Source organism: Elephantulus edwardii, unplaced genomic scaffold (genome assembly GCF_000299155.1).
Source record: "Elephantulus edwardii isolate Elephantulus edwardi_28Jun2011 unplaced genomic scaffold, EleEdw1.0 scaffold00064, whole genome shotgun sequence".
In the NCBI taxonomy this organism is placed as follows: Eukaryota; Metazoa; Chordata; class Mammalia; order Macroscelidea; family Macroscelididae; genus Elephantulus; species Elephantulus edwardii.
Window position 1 is genome coordinate 6,675,722 of NW_006399814.1, and position 20,749 is coordinate 6,696,470.

The window sequence follows — 20,749 nt, forward strand, 5'->3', positions numbered from 1 at the left end:
TGTGTGTCCGTGTGTCCCTCCCTGTATGCGGGTCCCCCTCCATCGATGGATTCCCCTCTCTGTGTGTGGGTCTCTCCCTGTTTGTGGCCCCCCACGCCCATGGGTTCCCTCACCGTCCCCTGCTGTCTAGGGAACGCCGTTCGCCACTGCAGCGGGGAGAAGGGCTGGCTGCCACCAGAGCTCTTCAACTGTACATCGTCCGCCTTCCTGGACCTCAGAGTCATGGTCAGTGGCCAAGAGACCACATGGGGGCCCTGTCAGATGGGGGCAGGGGGAGGCAGGCACTTGCCGGGTGCCTCCCTGCTGGACAGGTCAAGTCGGGTGGGGGCTCATCCCATGTGGGAGAAGCCCACTCTCACCATCTATTCAGGACCCCCAGCCAAGCATCTCTCCAGGACCAGCTCTGGTATTGGTGCCCAGTAAAGGCCAAGGCCCCAGGCCTGGCGGTTTGTACTTGGGTCACACCTGTTTCTCAGCCCACTGTCCTCCCGTCCCCCACCCCACCCCCGTCTAGTGTTTCTTTCCCACTGAAAGCCCAGGCCTGTGTTGCCAAGTCTGTATTGGCTCATGGTGGCCCAGGTGACCACCGGCCTGCTCCGTGGGTTCCGACCACCAGGCCTTCTGCAGCGGGTGGGTGGAGGCTCGTGAGTGACGAGCCGGTCACAGACCACGAGTGTCCCCCACCGAGCTTCACTGTGGGCTGCGGCTGGGCAGCATCCAGGACTATCTCGTAGTTGGGGGTCTCTGGCCAGCAGCCAGCCAGCCAGCCCTGAGTCCCCATCTGCCCCGCTCTCCAGAATGAGAAGCTGAGCCGGAACGAGACGCGGCTGGACGGGGACAGCTCCGTGCGGCTGGCCAAGGCCCTGCACAATGCCACGCGGCACGTGGACACCATGTTCGGCAGCGACATCCGCACCGCCTACCAGCTGCTGGCCCGTGTCCTGCGGCATGAGAGCAGCCAGCGCGGCTTCGATCTGGCGGCCACGCGGGACGCCGGCTTCCACGAGGTGGGCTGGGGCAGGGCAGCAAGCACCACACCCCACCCCACACGGCCACGGGACCCCCGGGCTGAGCAGGACCCGCCCCAGGCAGCGTCCAGGCTGAGGGTCTGGGTGGACGCGTTTGCTCTCCGCTTTGGTTTCTATAACAGGAGAGGCTCAGGGGCCCCGTGGGAAGCTGGCCTGCCCCGGTGCAGCCCTTGCTGGACTCTGGGAGGCCGGGACACTCCCTGGCGACGTCCTGGTGACTTGCTCTGACAGGCTCGGGCTTTCTCCGTCCTGTAGGCAGGTCTGTGTAGATATGAGCTCCGGCAGCTGGGCCGTGACTGTCAGACACGTGGCCACAGGCCCAGGGCTCTCCAGGGCTGAGTCCGTCCCTCTGTCTGTCTGCCCCACAGGACATGGTGGCTGCGGGCAGTGCCCTTCTGGGCCCGGCCACCAGGCCGTCCTGGGAACACATCCAGAGGAGCGAGGGCGGCTCGGTTCACCTGCTGCAGCGCTTTGAGGCCTACCTCAGCACCGTGGCCCGCAACTCCAGGGGGACGTACCTGCGCCCCTTTGTGCTCGTCACCCCCAACATGAGTAAGGAGGCCAGGGGAGGGGGAGGGGCTTGCACAGGCACCCAAACATGAGTACAAGGATGGAGAAGGGCAAAGGATTCTCACAGGCACCCCAGCATGAGTCAGGGGGTGCAAGGACCCTAACATGATTAGTAAGGGGGTCTAAGGAGGGAGAGGTATTCTCATTGGCACCCCAACATGAATAATGGGGTACAAGGACCCTAATGTGAGTAAGGGGTTGCGAAGGGGGGGAGGGATTCTCATCAGCACCTCCAACATGAGTAAAGGGGTGTGGGAAGGGGGGGGAAGAGTTATCATCACACCAACATGAGGAAGATGATGGAAGAAGACACCCCAGCATGAGTAAGGGGGTGCGGGGAGGGGGAGAGGATTCTCATCCTCACCTCCAGTGTGAGTAAAGGGGTGCAGCAAAGGGAAGGAATTCTTAGTGGCACCCCAACATGAGTAGGGAGTGCAGAGTATGGGAAGGGCATCCTCACTAGCTCCCCAGCATGGGTAAGGGGGTGTGGGAGAGAGCGTTCCTGTCAGTACTCCAGCACAAGTCGGGGGCAGGCAGTGTGGCAGGTCTTCCTGGGTTTCCTTCATCTCCCAGCTTGTGTGAGGGTGGACTGGGAGTCCTTGCACACTGATCTCAGTTGACCCACAACCTCAAAGGTTGCTTGTCCCAGGGGCTGGGGGATGATGTACCCTCAGCTTGGCTGCTTGCTTGGAATAGTGTCTCCAGAGCTGTGACCTCATGGGAGGACACGCCCTCCTAAGGGCACATCCATAGTGGGGTGCTGGGGAATCAGGCAGGAGACACTCCTTCCTGGGGACCCAGAGGTGAGGGGAGCATGGTCTGGATGTGGGTGGGACATCTGCCTGAGCAGACACAGCACAGGGCACGCTGGTTCACGGGGCGGGGGGAGCAAGTGACAGCCCTTCTCCGTGGGAAAACCAGTGTCACACAGCTGACGCTGTCCCAGGGTAGCCCCTTGTGAGGGGACAGTCACACAGAGGACTGTCCTTCAGAAGGACTAGCCTGTTGAGTCCCCAGTGGACTCCCCACCTCTTTATCATGGAAGGGCTCAGGTTAGCACCCCTCCAAACAACAGCCTTCAGGAGAATGTTGGGAGGGACATTGCCTCCTCCTGCCCAGAAGACAGACAGGGAGCTGTGGACATCCAGGGTCTGACTGGCCATGCCCTGCTGGGCACAAGCCAGCTCTAGAGCCCCTTGCCCTTGCCCAGGGTTGTGTCCAGGACTTGGGAGGGGGGGGCTGTCCCATGTGCCTATCGGAGTGTCATTGCTACCCATCCCTGCCATCTAAGGGGATGTTAGCTGCCCCAGGTCAAGCTACAGGGCTGGGCCACACTTGTGTATCGAATGCCTGGGGCCACACCTTGTGCAGTGTGTTGTCACACCATTCATGCACATGGCACTTTGCACAAGTGTTTGAAGCCCAGCATATGTAATACCACGCACGTGTGTCAGAGTGTCCACATCTAGCACCATGCGCTCATGTCGCTCCATCACCACGTGTAATACAGTGCGTTTGGGACATCACACACATGTGTGATACCACATACATGGAGGACCGTGTACACAACATAATATAATAATCCTGTGTAATACCATGGTCCAGGGGTACTGTGAACACATGGGTTAAAGCATACATGTTAGAGCATGCACACATGTAACATTGTAATCCTGTGTAATACTGTGGTCCATGGGTACCATGAACACATGGGTTAAAGTATACATGTTGTAACATGCACACATGTAACATTGTAATCCTGTGTAATACCGTGGTCCAGGGGTACCATGAACACATGAGTTAAAACATACATGTCGTAACATGCAGACATGTGACAGACCCTTGTGGCCATGTAGCACCATGCTCACATGCAATATTGCACACATGTGTGACACTATGCATGTGTGTAAAACTATACACAGGTTTTACTAGTTTTCTATTTCTACAATAATGGTCTTAAACAGTATTTGTCCTCACGGGACTGAGTTGGTTCACTCAGCATAATGCTCTCTAGTCCCTCCAAAGTTAGGTAGTGATTTATAAAATCATTGCTCCTGCATGCTGCATAGTATTCCATTGTGTGAATGTAGCATCATTTTTCTTTTCTTTATTAAAAAATTATTTCTCTAAGGGGTGGGGAATATAAGAATGGGTATGGGTGAGGAGGTAATCATGGGGTCACAGAGTTTGATGGGTTGGAGAGGTGGAGGGGATTTGGTGTGAAAGCAATGGAGACAAACTTTGTAGGTAAATTTGTAAAATTTTAAAATAACAGGTGGGGAAGTTAACTGGGGGAGTTTAGCGAAAATGTCCAACAATTAGTCAAATTTGTGCCTTCTAGGTTGCAACACCCCCATGATACATCTTCAAGGATATGAACATGTACAGCCAAGCACAATCAATAAGAGTGCATCTAAATTCCAAAATCAATCTCCATAATAGTCTATGTGTTTCCTACTGTCAAAGGGGCCCTCTAGAGTAGTGAGAGAAGATCTTCACCCTGAAACCCACAGCGTCCCTTTTCAGCAGGAAGTAGCTAAGAGAATACGCCATCCCCTTTTCCTTATGACTCAGGGTGAAGTCTCTCTCAGGGAGGAGTGATAGGGAATGGCAAAGGACACACTGACAAAGAAGATTAATCAGAACTGGCTTTGACAAGCACTGTGGCATTTGGACAAGAACAAACTGGGAGGAGGATAGAGAGAATAGTGCAACAAGGAATGAATGGAAACCCAAAATCTCTGTAAATGTTTATGAAAATTAATAAAATATAGAAAAAAAAGGAAAAAAAAAGGAAAGAATGTCTGGGAAATGTCCAGTGTATAGTAGATGGTTGTTGATTTTTTTTTTTAAAAAAAAGAGGTACCTACTGTTCTTTCCAATAAAGGATTATTACTATAAAAAAAAAAAGAAAATGTCCAACAATGAAAGAATAAAATCCAAGTTTTCTGTAAACTTTCATTAAAATCACAATAAAAAAATTAAGGGAAAACCCCCCTATACACGCGTACTGCCCTGCACACCTGTGACACCGTGCTCAGGTGTGATGATGCCACAGTCATAGGTAACATAGGTAACTCATGTCACACAGTCCTTCTATGTGTAAGATCATACGTGTACCATGGGCCCGCCTGTATCACATGCTGTATGCGGCACTGCACATACCTGTAGCATGTGATCCCACAACGCCTCAGCCCAGCCAACCTCTCTCACTCCTCACCCGTCACAGACTCCAGCCCAGGGGCTCCCAGTCCCCACATTTTCTCCCTCATCCCCCTGAGCGTGGAGAGCAGAAATGTCGCTGCAGCTCATGCCGAGGTCCATCAGTGACTGTGCCCCGGCCGACATGAAAGCGGCAATGTTTCTAGAACATTCCTGAGCGGGAAGAGGGTAGAGTGTGACTGAGTTAAACTGTCCCCACAGTCCTGGCCCTGGACGTCTTCAACAAGTCCAACTTCACGGGCGCCCGGGTGCCGCGGTTCGAGCACGTGCAGGAAGACTACCCCCGAGAGCTGGCATCCTCGGTCTTCTTCCCCCCGGACTTCTTCAAACCGCCCGAGAGGAAGAGAGGTAAAACTGCAGCTGGGCTGCCCTCTGGGTCATGGCTGGGGCACAGTGCTCCACCTCGGCCACCTGTGTCCGGTGTCCAAACTGAGGGACACAGTGTCCGAGCTAGGGGCCCAGTGTCCAAGTGGGGTGCCCAGTGTCCAAGCTAAGGGCACGGTGCTCAGTGTCCGAGCTGAGGAGTATAGTGTCTAAGCTTGGGGCCCGGTGTCCAAACTGATGCCCAGTGTCTGAGCTGGGGGTGAGGACAGTGTCCAAGCTAGGGGTCTGGTGTTCAATCTAGGAGCTCCGTGTCCAAGCTGGGGGACACAGTGTCTGCGTCAGGGGCCCAGTATCCAAACAGGGCTGCCCAGTGTCCAAGCTCAGGGCCTGGTGTCCAAGCCGGGTGCCCGGTCTCTGAGCCGGGATGCCCATCTTTTCCCAAGGCCAGCATTGAAAGGCTTTTGGAGCCCAGCGCTGCTAGTACCATGCCGTTGTTCGGAGTCAGAATCGACCCCCGGACGGCAGGTTTGGGATCCTGGGGTGTAGGGTGACTTCCGCAGAACATGGGACAAGCAGGGGCCACTCTCCTGGACCCCCGAGCAGCGTCCTGTGCCCTGTCCCTAGCTCTCTGCTGCGTCAGCCTGGGTCTGTCACTTCTCAGGCTTAAGCAGGATGCTGCAGGGTGGGCTTCACTTAGACGTGGGGTCACACGTGCCCCTGTGTCATTTGGAGGTCAACTCCTGTGCCACTCGCTGAGTGCTGCAGCCTGGAGGAGTGCCCAAGACCTCATCCCCTGCCTTGCTTCCAGAAGGTCCCACCGCCAGGCCACCCACCAGGAAGGCTGTCCCTGAGCCCCCACACCCGGGGCCCAGCATGGAGAGAGAGGCCAAGCGCCAGAGGAGACACCCCGAGGAGTCCAGCCAGTTCGCTGTTGCCCTGGTCATCATCTACCGGACCATGGGGCAGCTGCTTCCCGAGCGCTATGACCCTGACCGCCGCAGCCTCCGGTAAGAGGGGCGTGGGCCCCCGACGGTCAGTCACGGCCCCCGCCCAAGGAAACAAGCCCTGTCCACTTTGGTCCTGCTCAGCCATTGCCTTCTTGCCCTGGCCCCCTTCTCATCTCCTACCCACAGGGCCCAGCTCCTGGCACACTCCAGAGGTCAGGAAGACCCCAGTGCCTGGGGAGGTCTGGGCAGCGGTCCACTTCACGCAGACCCACACTCAGGGTACTACCAGCAAAGATGGTGGAGATCGGGGTCTGCTCGCAGGAAAGACTTAGGTTTCTAAATTTCCAAAGTCCAAGCTGATCAGAGGTGCCTCCCTCCCACCCTCCTTAGTGGTGACCCTCACACTGGCGTGAAGTATGCCCCCAACCCTGCCCTCACAGGCTGTGGTCAGGGTCAGGAGCAGACAGCCCCCCACCCCATGACAGGTTGCGTTCAGGGCCAGGTGCAGCAGGTCACCATCCTGAGACAGGCTGTGGTCAGGGTGAGATGCCAATAGCCCCCCGTCCCCCCCCCCTTAGTGGTGACCCTCACACTGGCGTGAAGTATGCCCCCAACCCCCCCCCCCCAGGCTGTGGTCAGGGTCAGGAGCAGATGGCCTCCCCCCACCCTGTGACAGGTTGTGGTCAGGGTGAGGTGCTGACACCCTCCCCACCCCAGGCTGTGGTCAGGGCGAGGTAGAGATGGCTCCTGGTCCCTGACAGGTGTCAACAGGCCACCACCCCCTGACAGGCTGTGGTCAAGGTCAGGAGCAAACAGCCCCCCGCCCCCTGACAGGCTGCGGTCAAGGTCAGGTGTAGAAGGCCCTCCTGATCCTTTATGCACACACAGAAGCAAACACTCTGTCCTGTTCCCTCGCAGGCTGCCCAGCCGGCCAGTCATCAACACTGCGGTGGTGAGCGCGGTGGTGTACAGCGAGGGCACCCCGCTGCCGGGCCACCTGGACAGGCCCGTCCTGCTGGAGTTCACCCTCCTGGAGACTGAGGAGCGCACCAAGCCTGCTTGTGTCTTCTGGAACCACTCGACCCCGTGAGTGTGAGCTGGACACCTGCAGGGTCAGCGGGAGGCCTTCTGGGGCCGGAGTGCCCTAGCTGGGCATGCAGGCTCCAGAATCCTGGGGACCTTCTTCCTGGCATCTTGCTCCACTTTCCAGCTCTCCCTGGGGCAAGAGGCTCATCACCAGGGACACCAGAGTTGCCCCAGCCACACGGACGTGTATATATATGCACACAGGTGTACACTCACATACATGCATCCAGAGATAGGTGCACAGAAGTACGTACACACAGACATGTCCACACACAAGTGTGCTCACGTGTGTACACGCACCCTGACACACACATGCCTTAACACACAGAGTGTCATACATAAACATACATAAACACACGCACATGCCCACACGTGTGCACGTGTGCATGAATTCATATACTTGGTCTGCATATATTCAGACTTGTGGGCAACCATAGCACACAGAGACAACACATGCACACATGCCTGCCCGCGCACGTGCACACAGGGACATGGACGCTCACACAGAGGTATACACACACAGAGATCTGTCCATCCTACACACACAGACAGGCACATGCAGGTACCTCGGGACACACGCACGAACAGTGCTCACCTGCAGGGCTCCTGTGAGCCAGTGGCCAGTGCAGGTGCCCCGTCTGCCACCACACAGGGCAGTGGCTTGTGTCCAGCAAACGCACAGGAGGCCGCCTCAGATGCTGACCGGGCGCCTGCCCCTGGCAACAGCGTGTGTCAGACATGTGGGGTCCTCTCGTCAGATGCAGCACCCCTGATCTCAGGAGGGGTAGTTGGGACTCCGCCAGTCCTGAGAGACCATGCCCTGCTCAGATTCCACCTGCTTCAGATGCCACGCCCAGAGGCAATGTGGCCAAAGGTCAGGGCATACAATGGCGCACAATAGTGAACCCGCCAGCATCTGAGTGTCCACCCAGCCAGCCAGAATGTTCTAGAAGAAGACCCTACCTGTTAGCAGAAGTGGAAGGGATGGTTTTATCCAGGGCAGGGGCACGTGAGTCACTGCCTGCCGACTCAACGCTGTGTCCACTTGGTTTCACTCCATTAAGGGGCTGGGTTAGTGGGTTTGTGTCCCGGCTGGGCCCCCGCTCTCCCGGTTTGTATTTCCTCTAATCAGCGGAGGTCTTGCTTCTTGGCTGTGCTGTTTAGAGGGGAGGCTGAGGGGTCCTGAGCAGGAAAACATTGCTGTGAGGCTCTCTCCAGCCAGTAGTCTGGTCAGAAAAGGGGTGCCACCCCTCGGAATTCGGGGAGTGACCCTGAGCGTCCCTCACCCATCTGCACTCCCCCCTCCCCGATGCCAGAATACAGACGCTCCGTGAGAAGGGGCTCGCCGGGAGCAGCAGGGCGGCCCGCAGGCTCAGCCTGGCAGCAGCTGGCATCACGCTGTCATCTGTCTCCTTAACGAGCTGCCGGCGGGCGTGCGGGCGGGCGTGTGGGTCTGGAAGGAGATGGAGGCGGCCCTTCCCTGCAAACGGCTCTCTGAGCTCCTGGCAATTAGCCGCGGCGCCAACGACCTACTGTCCCTTGGTACCGTGCCCGCTGGCCGCAGACCTCACAGCCCTCATCAAACGGTGGTGATCTCACAGCCCATTTCACAGATGAGTAAACTGAGGATCACAGGCAGCCGTGACTTTCCCAGAGTGCGGGAGGGCAGGGCCCCCCCCCAGGTGCCCGAGGCACACCTGGTCCCAGCTCATTATCTGGGGCTTCCCATCAGTGAAACCTGGAAATAATAGAGCCAGACTTCCCATAAAACGCGCACAGCCAGAGACGAGGTGTGAATGCAGGGGGAGGATTTCCGCTCAGGAGGAGGCTTCATGGCTGACTCAACAGGGGGCTCGTGACTCTTGCACAAGGGGCCGGGGGTGGGTGCTGATGGCACGGGAGGCTCTGCTCCAGGCGGCCCTAATTATGATGGACACCTTGCCTCCGAGAGGGGACAGGAGTCTGCTCACACGGGCGTGGCGGTCAGTGCGGCCATTGTCCTCCCAAAGGTGGCAAAGCGTTTGTCTTCAGGTAGATGATGTCACAGGGACACAGGTGAAGGCTAGTCCTGTGTCTTCAGAGTGTCTGTGGGAGCGGTCACTGCCACACCATCCACCAAGGCCAGCGGACAGGATAGTGGCACCTCGGCCTCTCGTGGACAGCAGTCACCACCTTCTTCCCTCTTCCGCAGTGTCGGTGGGACTGGAGGCTGGTCGGGCAAGGGCTGTGAGCTCCTGGCCCGGAACCGAACGCATGTCACCTGCCGGTGCAGCCACCTGAGCAGCTCTGCGGTGCTGATGGACGTGTCAAGGCGCGAGGTGGGCATGGAGATGGACTTCCCAGATCCTACTACCCCCAAGGCCGCCCCCCACCAACCCTGTCCCCCAAGGCCATCCTCCTTCCCTGACCCCACCAAGACCAACCCCCACCAGCCCTGCCCCCAAAGGCTGCCCTCCATCCCTGACCCCCAAGGCCACCCTCCACCAGCCCTGAACCCCAAGGCCGCTCCCCCACTAGCCCTGCCCCCCAAGACCACTTCCTCACCAGTCCTGCCCCCCAAGGCCACCCACACCAACCCTGACCCGCAAGGCCGCCCTCCACCAGCCCTGCTCCCCAGGGCCGCCCCCCTCCATCAGCCCTGACTCCCAGGGCTGCCCTCCACTAGCCCTGCTCCCAAGGCCACCCCTCACCAGCCCCGCCCCTCAAGGCCGGGACCCACCAGCCCTACCAGTGGCTCGGGCACTTCCCACGACCTTACGCTGGTGGACTCCCCTGTCCAGGATCTGTTGACTGTAGTTTATAGGATTTCCATTAGCCCCTTTCAGAGGCTGTCATGGAGCCCAGGCTGTGAATGAAAAACAGAAGAAAGCTTAGCTAGAGACACCCCTCAAATGTGCATTCCATGGGGGTGGGTTTCTCCCTGCTGCATGGAGCTGTCTGAGAGTGAAGCGGGGAACTGATGTGTACAAAGGGGGTGCCTCCCTCCGGCTACCGCTGACACTGGGTCTGAAGACAAAGAGTCCTGGTCCCCAGCTCAGGTGCTGGTGTGTGACGGCTGGCATTTCAAGTGGCTGGAAATTGAGCTGTTTGGGGACCTGGAAGGCACTGTGATGGGGCAGGCTGGCCAAGCCCCCTAGGAGGTCAGCAGGGCTGGTGTGTGTGGAGCCCAGAGCAGAGGCCTGTGTGACCTCTCTGCCACCACATCGCTTTCAGGACGGGGACGTGGCGCAGGCCCTGCCTTTGTCCCCCACGTGTCCGCTCTGGTTTGAAGTGGTCCCGGTTTCTTGCACGTTGTTAAGAGTGAGATGAGGCTGACCAGGGTCATGAAGGGGGGTGGCCCTGACAAGGTGTGAGTCCTTGGTCTCCCCACCAGGTAGTGTGCCTGTGGGCAGGGCCATCTGCATGCAGGGAGCCAGGGCCTGGACTGGCCATTGCTGGGTGCCCTCAGGTCAGCTGGAATGTCCGTTTGGGTGTTCCCAGTCTGGCTGGACTGGCCGTTGCTGGTTACCCCTGTGGCATCTGGACTGGCCATTGCTGGGTGCCCCCAGGTCAGCTGTGACTCTCAGTCACCCCCTCTGTGGACAGAGCACCACACACTTTGCACATCCTCACACTAGCCAGTGTGTCCTATCCAGTCCACGGTGTGGCAGCCACCTCAGTCCGTCTGTGGAGGGAGGGTCCAGCCAGGAGGAGCTTAGTTAGCGGGACCCCGGTGGCAAAGTGCTGACAGGTCAGAGGTCAAATCCACGCGCCACTCCACAGGAGGATGAGTCCGTCAGCTTGTGTTTGGACTTCACCTCAGAGACCCCGAGATCCTGTGGACAGCCCTGCTCTGTCCTCCGTGGTCACACGGAGTTGAGACCCACACTGTGGAGGGAGTTTTGGTTCAGAAACAGTCCTGGTGGCACAGTGGTGAAGCATTCAGTGACTAACCTAACTGTCAGCGGTGTGAAGCCACCCGCTGCTCCGCTTCCGCAGCGGTGACAGCGCGGAACCTTCTGGAGCCTGGGGGCTCTGTCCTGGGGGTGCTGCAGTGGGGTGAACAGGGGTTCGAGCTGAGGAGCTTGGTGGGGCCAGGCATTCACCCAAAGGCCGAGGGCAGTAAAATCCGGAGAAAAAAGGGCAAGCAGGAGTCATAGGCCCCACGCGCCGCGGACCCTCAGAGTCGGAGGCTCCCGCCAGCCCCCAACCAGCACGGGGGCAGGGCTACAGGGCTGTGTGCCTCACCTCTGCAGGGTCACCGTCCAGCAGGGCAGCCGGGGCTGCAGGCCTGGGCACCTCGCCTCTGCAGGGTCACCGTCCAGCAGGGCAGCTGAGTCAGAATGGCCTGGTTAGCGGTGGTCCAGGTCTCCAGGCAGCTGCCTGGTTGTTGGGGTGGGTGCTGCCTCTTGTCACCCTGAGAACCCAGGCACGGTCACGTCGTTTCCTGCCTGGTGAAGGCCCGGCCCGGCCTGCTGGTCTGTCCTTGTGCTGCAGCCTTTCCCAGGCCTGGCGTGGTCACGTGCCTCTCTCACTCCCGCAGCATGGCGAGGTCCTGCCCTTGAAGATTGTCACCTACGCGGCCCTGTCCCTGTCCCTCGCGGCCCTGCTGGTGGCCTTCGTGCTGCTGGCCCTGGCCCGGACACTGCGCTCCAGCCTGCACAGCACCCACCGGAACTGCATCGCCGCTCTCTTCTGCTCCCAGCTGGTCTTCGGGGTCGGCATCAACCAGACAGACAACCCGGTGAGCTGCTGCCCCTCCGCCCACCGTCCTCCCCGGTCCTGGCCACCCTTCGGCTAGGCGGGGCCTGGCCTCCCTGGGATTCTGGCTGCTTGGGTCCCAGCAGGCCGACTTACAACAAGGATGGGAGAGGTCACTCCTTCTGAGACGCTGTGGGGAGCCCGGGCTCTGGGGCCTGACTCCCTCCACAGGCGACTGGGAACCTCAGCGTATGACTGAGCCCCCCGCTCCTGACCCCGACACTGGTGGGGGTGGTCACAGCAGGCCCCTCCCTGACGGGCCTGGCTCTCCCCTCACCCCTCACAGCTCCCATCCCAGGAATGTCCGGGCCTCTGAAATGGTCCAGACCAGGAGAGATGGGCTCTGGGGGGTGGACGATGCTGACGAACAGAGGGCTTTGTTGGAAGAGAGAGTGTGGGGGTGATGGATGGGGGACAGAGAGGGCAGGAGGAGCCTGGGCCTGAGTTTGATCTGCTCACGTGCTGTGCCGTATGGGAGTGGCGGGGTGGCAGGTGGGTGTACCATGTGTCTGTCACGTGGGCGCACGTGTCTGTGTGACTGTTCTTATAGGGGCCTGTGTGTCTTTGTGTGAGTGTCCTGTGTGTGGCTCAGCTCATTGCCTCGGGTCAGGACTGACTCCTAACTGACCTCCTTGGGTCTCTGAGGCTGTCAGTCACACAAGAGGAGGCTGTCCATCTTTCTCTCAGAGCTGCTAGTGGATTCGAACTGGCAGAGAGGTGCTGCCCGTGGGCGAGAAGCACGGCTCCCTGGAGACCACGTCACTGGAGATATGTGGTCTTGTTGTTGTTGTTGTTGTTGTGTGGCGTCAAGTCGGAACTGACTCCTAGCTGACCCTCCCACAGTGTTCAGAGTGAGTCGCACAGGAGGAGAGCGCCCATCTTTCTCTCAGCGAGCAGCTGGGGGATTCAAACCGCCTGCCTCGGAGTTAGCTGCACCGTCCCTTATCCACTGGGCCACCAGAGCTCTTGTGGTGGTGGTTAGATGCTGTTGAGTTGAGTACAGCCCACAGCGACCCTGTGAACAGACGTGAACCCGGCCTCTCCCGGGCCGTCCTCACCATCTCTGACCCCCTTGAGCCCATCGCTGTGGTCACTGTGTGGGTCCATCCAATGCGGGTCTTCCTGTCCATCACTGAGCCGCCACCCTTCCCAGCATAATACCCTTTCCCAAGAAATAGCCTCTCCTAGCACCATGGCCGAAGTTAGGGAGGTGAGGCTTTGCATTCCTTGCCTCCAGGGAGCACTCGGGCTGCACTTTTCCGAGACTGGCCTGTTCGTTCTTTTGGCTGTCCATGGGACAGACTGTCAGTGCCCTGCTCCCACAGGGACCCCAGGACAGCAGGCCGCAGCCCTGCCCCGTGCACGCAGTCTCTGCTCTGCCCAAGCCCGCTGTGCTGCTGCCACTCTGTCAGTCTACTTGGGGTGTCTTCCTCTCTTTCTCTGAGCCGCTGCTTTTCCTGGCATAATGTCCTTCCCCAGGGACACACCCCTGCTGACCACGTGTCCCCAGCTGGTGGGACAAAGACTCAGCATCCTCAAGTCTCAAGAGATTTGGGCTGCGCTTCCCGCACGGCAGATCTCGTTCTTCATGGCGTAGTCAGTATTCTTCGCTGAAGGCCTCCGCTCTTCTTCAGATGGAAGGGCCAAGATGTATAATTAGTTGTGCTTTTGTGTGTCAGTCACAGGGTGTTAGAAAAGATTGTTTGAAAAGTGGAAGATGCTGAAATAGAGATCCCGGGAGCCAACAGCCTGCTAAACGAGTTTGGCTGTGAATGGGAGGCCAGGGCCAGAGAGGGGAGGCGGGCCTGGCAGGGCCTGTGTGAGGACCGAATGAAGGGGCACAGAGAGAGGAGGAGGCACGAGGGAAGGGGACAGGGCCCGGGAGGCGGGGGTGGACGCGGTGGGGGCGGCCCCGGGGCAGCACTAGCTCGTGGCAGCGAGAGCCCAGGACCAGGGGTCTGGTGGCTCCACAGCCCGTCTGCTGGCACGTCCTGGCTTTCTGTTTGCTGCCTGAGGCAGGGACATGCTCTGTGGCTGCTCTGCGAGAGAAAGGCTGAGCCGTCCGGCAGTCTGTTCCTGTAGACTTACCGCCCTGAGACCCTCTGGGCCAGCCCCAGTCCACCCTGGGGGCAGCTCAGAGCTGGAACCCACTCGATGGGGTGGGTGGGGTAGGTGTTGTTCCACCGGGACTGTTTTCCAAGATGTGCTTCAGGTGACAGCCTGAGGAGGGGAGCTGCAAGTGGGTGTGGGGAGGGGACCGGCCGGAGCTGGACTGACCACGTGCTCCGGGCTCCTCACCCAGCAGGGCTTGTGGGGGCCACAGGGGTGGTGGCATCTGCTGGAGGCCACAGACAGGGAATGGGCAGACGGACATCCGTGCACAGGGATGATGGCCCTTCCCTAGCCTGCCCCAGGTCACTCTGTGATGTCGTGTGTCCCTCATGGAATAGTGGCCCTATGAGCAAGACAGGCTGACCATGACACCCACACATGCAGTGACTCCGCTCAGTCCTCACCCTGCCCTCTCCCAGGGCCGGTGACAGCCGTGACACTCAGTACAGTCGGTTTGAGGAAGGGACACCCACCCGCCTGGCCTGTCTGAGGGAGGACGAGGCCTTCAGCCTCCCTACAGTGCACAGCCTTGAACCCCCTCGGGGGCAGTTCTGTTCTGTCCCTCAGGGTCATTGCGGGTTGGCCTCGACACGGCTGCACTATCCTGGGCTGGACCTAGGCTCTGGGTCACAGGACCTTCCACTTCCACGGGAGAGGGCTCAGCGACGTGGTGTCAGGGCCTGGTTTAGCCCAGCAGAGCGGGTGCAAGCCCAGTGGCCCAAGTGGTCAGAAGGTAAAATCAGCTCCTGTTGGCAGCCGAGGGGCAGGGCACTGTGGTGTCGCTGTCCACAGGCCACCTTGACCGGAAACTCTGGCTGGGATGTGGCGGAGGACGGGAACAGCCGTGATGGGCACCAAGGGCCCGTGGTGGGGAGGTCTCACAGCTGCCTCCCTCCGTCCTGCTGGCCAGGGCCCCTCTGTGGCCCCAGCAGAAACGACACTGGTTTGGAGGAAAAAAGGCAAGAGGATTTCTTTCCTCAACCAGCGGGAAAAGTAGACCTGGAAAATCGGTGTTGGGAGAAGTGAGTGTTAGAAACAAGACTTAGCGCCTGTGCACATGCAGCCTCCCGCGTCCGCAGTCCCGTCTTTTCCAGAAGAACCAAGAGCACCCTGCTGCCCAGTCCCTACACCCCCCCGTGAGCTGTGGGCTGAAGCGAGGCCGGGTGGGGGTGCCAAGCCCCAGGGGTGCACCCCCAGGTCCTCACTCTCCCCCCTGCTCACCCCTCAGAAGTCTCCGCAGGAAGCCAGCCTCTGAGGGTCCCTTCCCCAGACCACACCTCGCTGTGCGCTCTGGGATAAGTCGTGGGTGCCACAAAGCCTTTTGCTTGCTGGGGGTACTGGGCGGGGAGAGTGGGGCTGTGGGAGGTGCAGGCTGGACGTGGAGAGTCCTCCACTGTGCACCTCGCCGGCCTGTGCTAGTGGGAGCACCCCGTACCTGTCCAGGCAGTCACCCTGGTTGTGGGGAGTGCCCAGAGGGCAGCGAGGTTCGTCCTGCTTGTTAAGCCCATGTGTCCACACTGGGCACTGAGACACCGTTAAGCCCGTCAGTGGAACCTCCTCTAGGCCGTGTGCCAGCCACGGTCCTGCCTGTACCAGGGAGCGTGCTGAGGTCCTGCCTGCAAAGATCAAGGGGGGATTTAAGGTGCATGGGGTCCAGTGGGGAGCCAGGAGACGCCACCTGTCTGTCCACTCCACTTCCTCTCCTGGGGCCTGCCCGCGTGACAGCACTACCGCTCTGTGCACACCCCCCACAAGGGTGTGTCCATCCACACTGTCCCTCCACCTGTCTAATCTCAGCCCCGGACATCCTCACCGTTCCTCCTTCGTCATCCAGCCCACCCACCCTCCCTCCCATCCTCCCTCACGGAGCCTTAAAACCCGTGTCATCAGGTTGGTTGTGATGCAGAATGACCCTCTATTGGGTTTCTGAGGCTCATTCATCCTCCTCAGAGGATGGTGGATTCGAACCACTGACCTTCTCTTCAGCAACCAGACACCCCAAGCACTGCGCCACCAGAGTTCCTGAGGAGGCCACAGTCATGGGCTCCTGGTGGACCTGACTCTCCCTATGTTGCATCTGCTCCCTGGGCTGAGTGTGGAGCTCTGGTCTCTGCCCTCACCCCTCACCTCCACTCACCGCCAGGAGCAGTTCTCCAAACAGACCTCACCGGAGCTCTTGGTGGGAGTCCGTGGCCCGCGAGAGGAAGATGGCACACTGTGGTGTGACCCCTCGGGCCTTGGGTGACCCAGTCTACCATCTGTCCTGACTTGTCCTTTTCCCTTCACCTCAGTGACCTGCTCACACAGGTTCTGCCCAACATCCTCCACCATGACATTTGACACTTGACATTCACATTCCATCATTCAAGAGGTGCCTGGGAGGTGGGGTCCCCTGAGGGCAGGCCTGGGAAGTGGGGTCCCTGAGGGCAGGCCTGGGAAGTGGGGTCCCTTGAGGGCAGGCCTGGGAAGTGGGGTCCCTGAGGACAGGTCTGGAAGGTGGTGTCCCTGAGGACAGGTCTGGAAGGTGGACCCCCTGAGGGTAGGTCTGGGAGGTGGACCCCCTGAGGGTAGGTCTGGAAGGTGGACCCCCTGAGGGTAGGTCTGGGAGGTGTTCCTACACCCGGGCCGTTGGTAGCTTGAATGTGGTGACAGTCCAGAACTGCTGTGCCAGCCACTCGTGGTGGCCGTGCCCCCTGCCTCAATCAGACAGTACCGGGAGTCATGGCCGTCACTGGCCCTGGGAGAGGGCGGGGTGAGGACAGAGCAGATTCACTGCACATGCAGGTGTCACAGTCAGCCTGTCTGGCTCATAAGGCCTCTATTCCATGAGGGGCACATGACATCATGCACAGTGACCTGGGGCAGGCTAGGGAAGGGCCATGGTCCCTGTGTGTGGATGTCCGTCTGTCCCCTGCACCATGGCCTCAGGCAGATGGCCCACCCGAGAAAGCCTGCCGGGTGAGGAGCCCGGAGCACGTGGCTCACCCAGTTCTCAGTCCACTCCGGGTCCAGCTCCCAGCTGGCCCCCTTCCCACACCCACCCGTAACTCCCCTCCAGCCAGCCATCGCCTTAAGTGCGTTTAGAATCATTCTTCTGGTCAAACCTCGCCCAACTCGCCCAACCCATCAAGTGGGTCCAGCTCCAAGCTCCCCACCCAGCAGCCCCCGGGGGTGGCGTGGGGCCCGCGCAGAGGGTCCCAGGGCTGTGAGTCTGCAGGAAGAGGCAGCCTCATCTTTCTCAGAGAGGCTGGTAGCTTGGAAATGCCGACCATTCAGTTAGCAATTGAATGCTTTCACCCACAGCCCTACCAAGACTCCTTAACTCACTGCAGCTGCGTGGCGGGTGGAGGGCAGGCCGGGTGTGTGGGCACAGGAGTGGGCAGTTGGCCACCGGCAGCATCGCCCCCACAGTGTTTTCAAGCTTTAATTGAAATGCTCATGTGAAAAAACAGCCGCGTTCTTTCACTGCCGGGACGTAGGGGGAAGCTTAGGGGAGCCGAGACCTTGTGATGGGCAGTGCCATGTGCCCCTGAACCCAATGGAGAAGACCCCGCATCTCCTCCCCCTGCAGAAGCCACCCTCCCAGTGGCTCCCGAGCCCCGCCCTGCGGCCACGTCCAGCTGCAGCGGGCCCCGCTGACCACCTGTCCCACTGACCAGCCTGCCCCTCTGACCAGCCCGCCCCGCTGACCACCTTGCCCCGCTGACCAGCCTGCCCCACTGACCGCCTGCCCCTCTGACCAGCCTGCCCCGCTGACTGCCTGCCCCTCTGACCAGCCTGCCCCGCTGACTGCCTGCCCCTCTGACCAGCCTGCCCCGCAGACTGCCTGCCCCTCTGACCGGCCTGCCCCGCTGACCACCTGCTCCGCTGATCGCCTGCCCCGCTGACCGCCTGCTCCGCTGATCGCCTGCCCCGCTGACCGCCTGCTCCGCTGATTGCCTGCCCCGCTGACCGCCTGCCCCGCTGACCAGCCTGCCCCACTGACCAGCCTGCCCCTCTGACCAGCCTGCCCCACTGACTGACTGCCCCACTGACCAGCCTGCCCCTCTGACCAGCCCGCCCCACTGACTGACTGCCCCTCTGACCAGCCTGCCCCACTGACCGCCTACCCCTCTGACCGGCCTACCCTGCTGACTGCCTGCCCCTCTGACCGGCCTGCCCCTCTGACCAGCCTGCCCCGCTGACCACCTGCCCCGCTGACCGCCTGCCCCTCTGACCAGCCTGCCCCTCTGACCAGCCTGCCCCACTGACCGCCTGCCCCTTTGCTGCAGTTCGTGTGCACGGTCATCGCCATCCTCCTGCACTACGCCCACATGAGCACCTTCGCCTGGACCTTTGTGGAGAGCCTGCATGTGTACCGCATGCTGACCGAGGCCCGCAACATCGACTCGGGGCCGCTGCGCTTCTACTACGTGGTGGGCTGGGGTGTCCCTGCCGTCATCACAGGTGAGCCTGGTGGCCCTCAGAGGACAGGCAGCACTAACCCCTCTGCTCATTGTGGTCCCCGTGTCCTTGTGACACCAGCACCCATGTCCAGGGAACCAGCCTCCTGGGGTCAGTGTCTTTCATGCTCTGAAGCCCCACAGAGGGCTCCTGTCTGCTTGCCCATCTGCGCCATGAACTTGCCCTGCCTTCAGCCTCTGTTCCCAGCACCTAACAGACAAAGTTCAGGGGTTGCCTCCTGCTCGTATAGGTGTGAACAGTGCGGGGTGTGTGTCTGCAGGTGTGTGAGCACATGATGCTGGGATGTGCAGGCGTCCTCCACGCACCCTCAGCTCTGTGTCCTGGCCCCTCCAGTACCTTTGGTATCCTCAGGTCTCAGCAGCTGACCCATGGGGGTCTCCCAAGCCCCTCACACTAGCCCACCCGGGCCCACATGGGCAGGCTGTGATTTGATGCCCCAGGGACTTAGCCCAGAGCCCCCAGTGGGATCTGAGGATGATGGTGGGATTCATTTTCTCACCTCCCTGCTGTGTCCAGGGCTGGCTGTGGGCCTGGATCCCCAGGGCTACGGGAACCCCGACTTCTGCTGGCTGTCCCTGAGGGACACACTCATCTGGAGCTTTGCGGGGCCCATCGGAGCTGTGATGATGGTGAGAGGGGAACGCTGGCCGTGCAGGGCTGTGGGCACTGGGGCCGTAGCTGTCCGGGGCTGGTGTAATAGTCACCCACGCCACCAGATGGGCCCTCCACACGGGGCTGTGGGCACTGGGGTCGTAGCTGTCCGGGGCTGGGCAGCTGTAATGGTCACCCACACCACCAGATGAGCCCCTATGCGAGGCTGTGGGCACCGGGCTGAGGCTGTCCGGGTTTGGGCAGCTGTAATGGTCACCCATGCCTCCAGATTGGCGCCTCATGCGGGGCTGTGGGCACCAGGGCTGTGGCGGTCCCAGGCTGGACAGCTGTAATGGTCACCCACACCTCCAGATGGGCCCCCTGCCTCATCTGCAGAGCCGTGACTCAGGGCTTTGGGCACTTTGACAAGCTGGCACCCTGCCTGGGGATAGCCTGATGGGGCGTGGCCAGGAACCTGGCCTCCCAGGACTGTCCTTGGGTGCGGGGGTGGGGGGGGATCCTCGGGAGCGCTGGGCTCCTGAAGCCTCCACTTAGCAAGACGAGGGGTCACCCGTGTTTCTCTCCCCAGATCAATACAGTCATTTTCGTGCTGTCCGCTAAGGTCTCCTGCCAAAGAAAGCAGCACTACTACGAGAGAAAGGGGGTCGTGTAAGTCAGCACCCACTGACCAGGCCCACAACCCCCTGTGTACATGTGGCAGGGGCCCCTGGACAAGGCCGCTCGCCTTTCCCTGCCCCAGCCCCTGAGCCCTCCCCCCGACCTGCTGGACCCCTGTGGGGGTGTGGCATGACACTGTTACAGATGGGGAGACTGAGGCAAGGCGATGGGAGGGGGGTGGAAGGCCCTGTGACCTTGTGAGGGGCGTAGCCTGTCACCCCCTGTTAAGGGGGGAGAAGGGGTGTCCTGTGTGATGGGCGGGAGGAGGACACAGACCTGTCCCCCCAGCTCCCTGCTCAGGACGTCCTACCTGCTGCTGTTGCTCATCAGCGCCACCTGGCTACTGGGGTTGCTGGCCGTGAACCGGGACTCGCTGGCCTTCCACTACCTCTTCGCCGTCTTCAGCTGCTTGGAGGTGGGTGTGTGGGGCTGTGGGAGCCCAGGGTCAGGGGCCATGTCCTCATTACCCAGGACAGACAGCTGATGCTTGGGAATGACAGAGCTCTCCCCACCCCGGTCTCCTCACGCACTCGGGGACTCAGCCAGCTCCGTCCACAGCCCCCGGTGCCCGTCCTCACCCCCCACATGCTGAGGAGCCCTTTGCTCAACTTGCCGTATTTGGGATGGTGAACCCGGACAGGCAGTGTGAACTTCTCCACGGGGTCTCAGACATTCACAGTCACCCTGGGCCCTTTGGGAGCTGAAGGCCTGAGGGCTGGGGAGGGGGTCCTGGCAGCCAAGGGTGAGAGGGATGCATCAGGGGGTCCTTGGAGTAGAGGGTCCACAGACTGGGGAGGGGGTCCTGGGAGCAGAGGGCCAGAGGGCTGCGTCAGGGGTCCTGGGAGCCGAGGGCCCGAGGGCTGCATCAGGGATCCTGGGAGCCAAGGGCCCGAGGGCTGCATCAGGGGTCCTGAGAGCAGAGGGCCAGAGGGCTGCATCAGGGGTCCTGGGAGCAGAGGGTCCACAGACTGGGGAGGGGGTCCTGGGAGC

The 20,749-nt window shown here is 60.4% G+C and overlaps 1 protein-coding gene across 1 annotated transcript in view; it reads left to right on the forward strand.

The window, feature by feature from the left end:
* The window catches only part of CELSR1 (cadherin, EGF LAG seven-pass G-type receptor 1), a 178,252-nt gene that overhangs the window by 153,279 nt on the left and 4,224 nt on the right, over nt 1–20,749 (forward strand). Inside the window, exons 17-28 of the mRNA XM_006888122.1 lie at nt 131–225; nt 798–1,007; nt 1,397–1,580; nt 5,019–5,165; nt 5,953–6,148; nt 7,007–7,174; nt 9,366–9,492; nt 11,697–11,897; nt 18,298–18,472; nt 19,007–19,119; nt 19,671–19,750; nt 20,048–20,174. Coding sequence (XP_006888184.1) covers nt 131–225; nt 798–1,007; nt 1,397–1,580; nt 5,019–5,165; nt 5,953–6,148; nt 7,007–7,174; nt 9,366–9,492; nt 11,697–11,897; nt 18,298–18,472; nt 19,007–19,119; nt 19,671–19,750; nt 20,048–20,174 — 1,823 coding nt within the window. The remainder of the gene's footprint in view (nt 1–130; nt 226–797; nt 1,008–1,396; nt 1,581–5,018; nt 5,166–5,952; nt 6,149–7,006; nt 7,175–9,365; nt 9,493–11,696; nt 11,898–18,297; nt 18,473–19,006; nt 19,120–19,670; nt 19,751–20,047; nt 20,175–20,749) is intronic.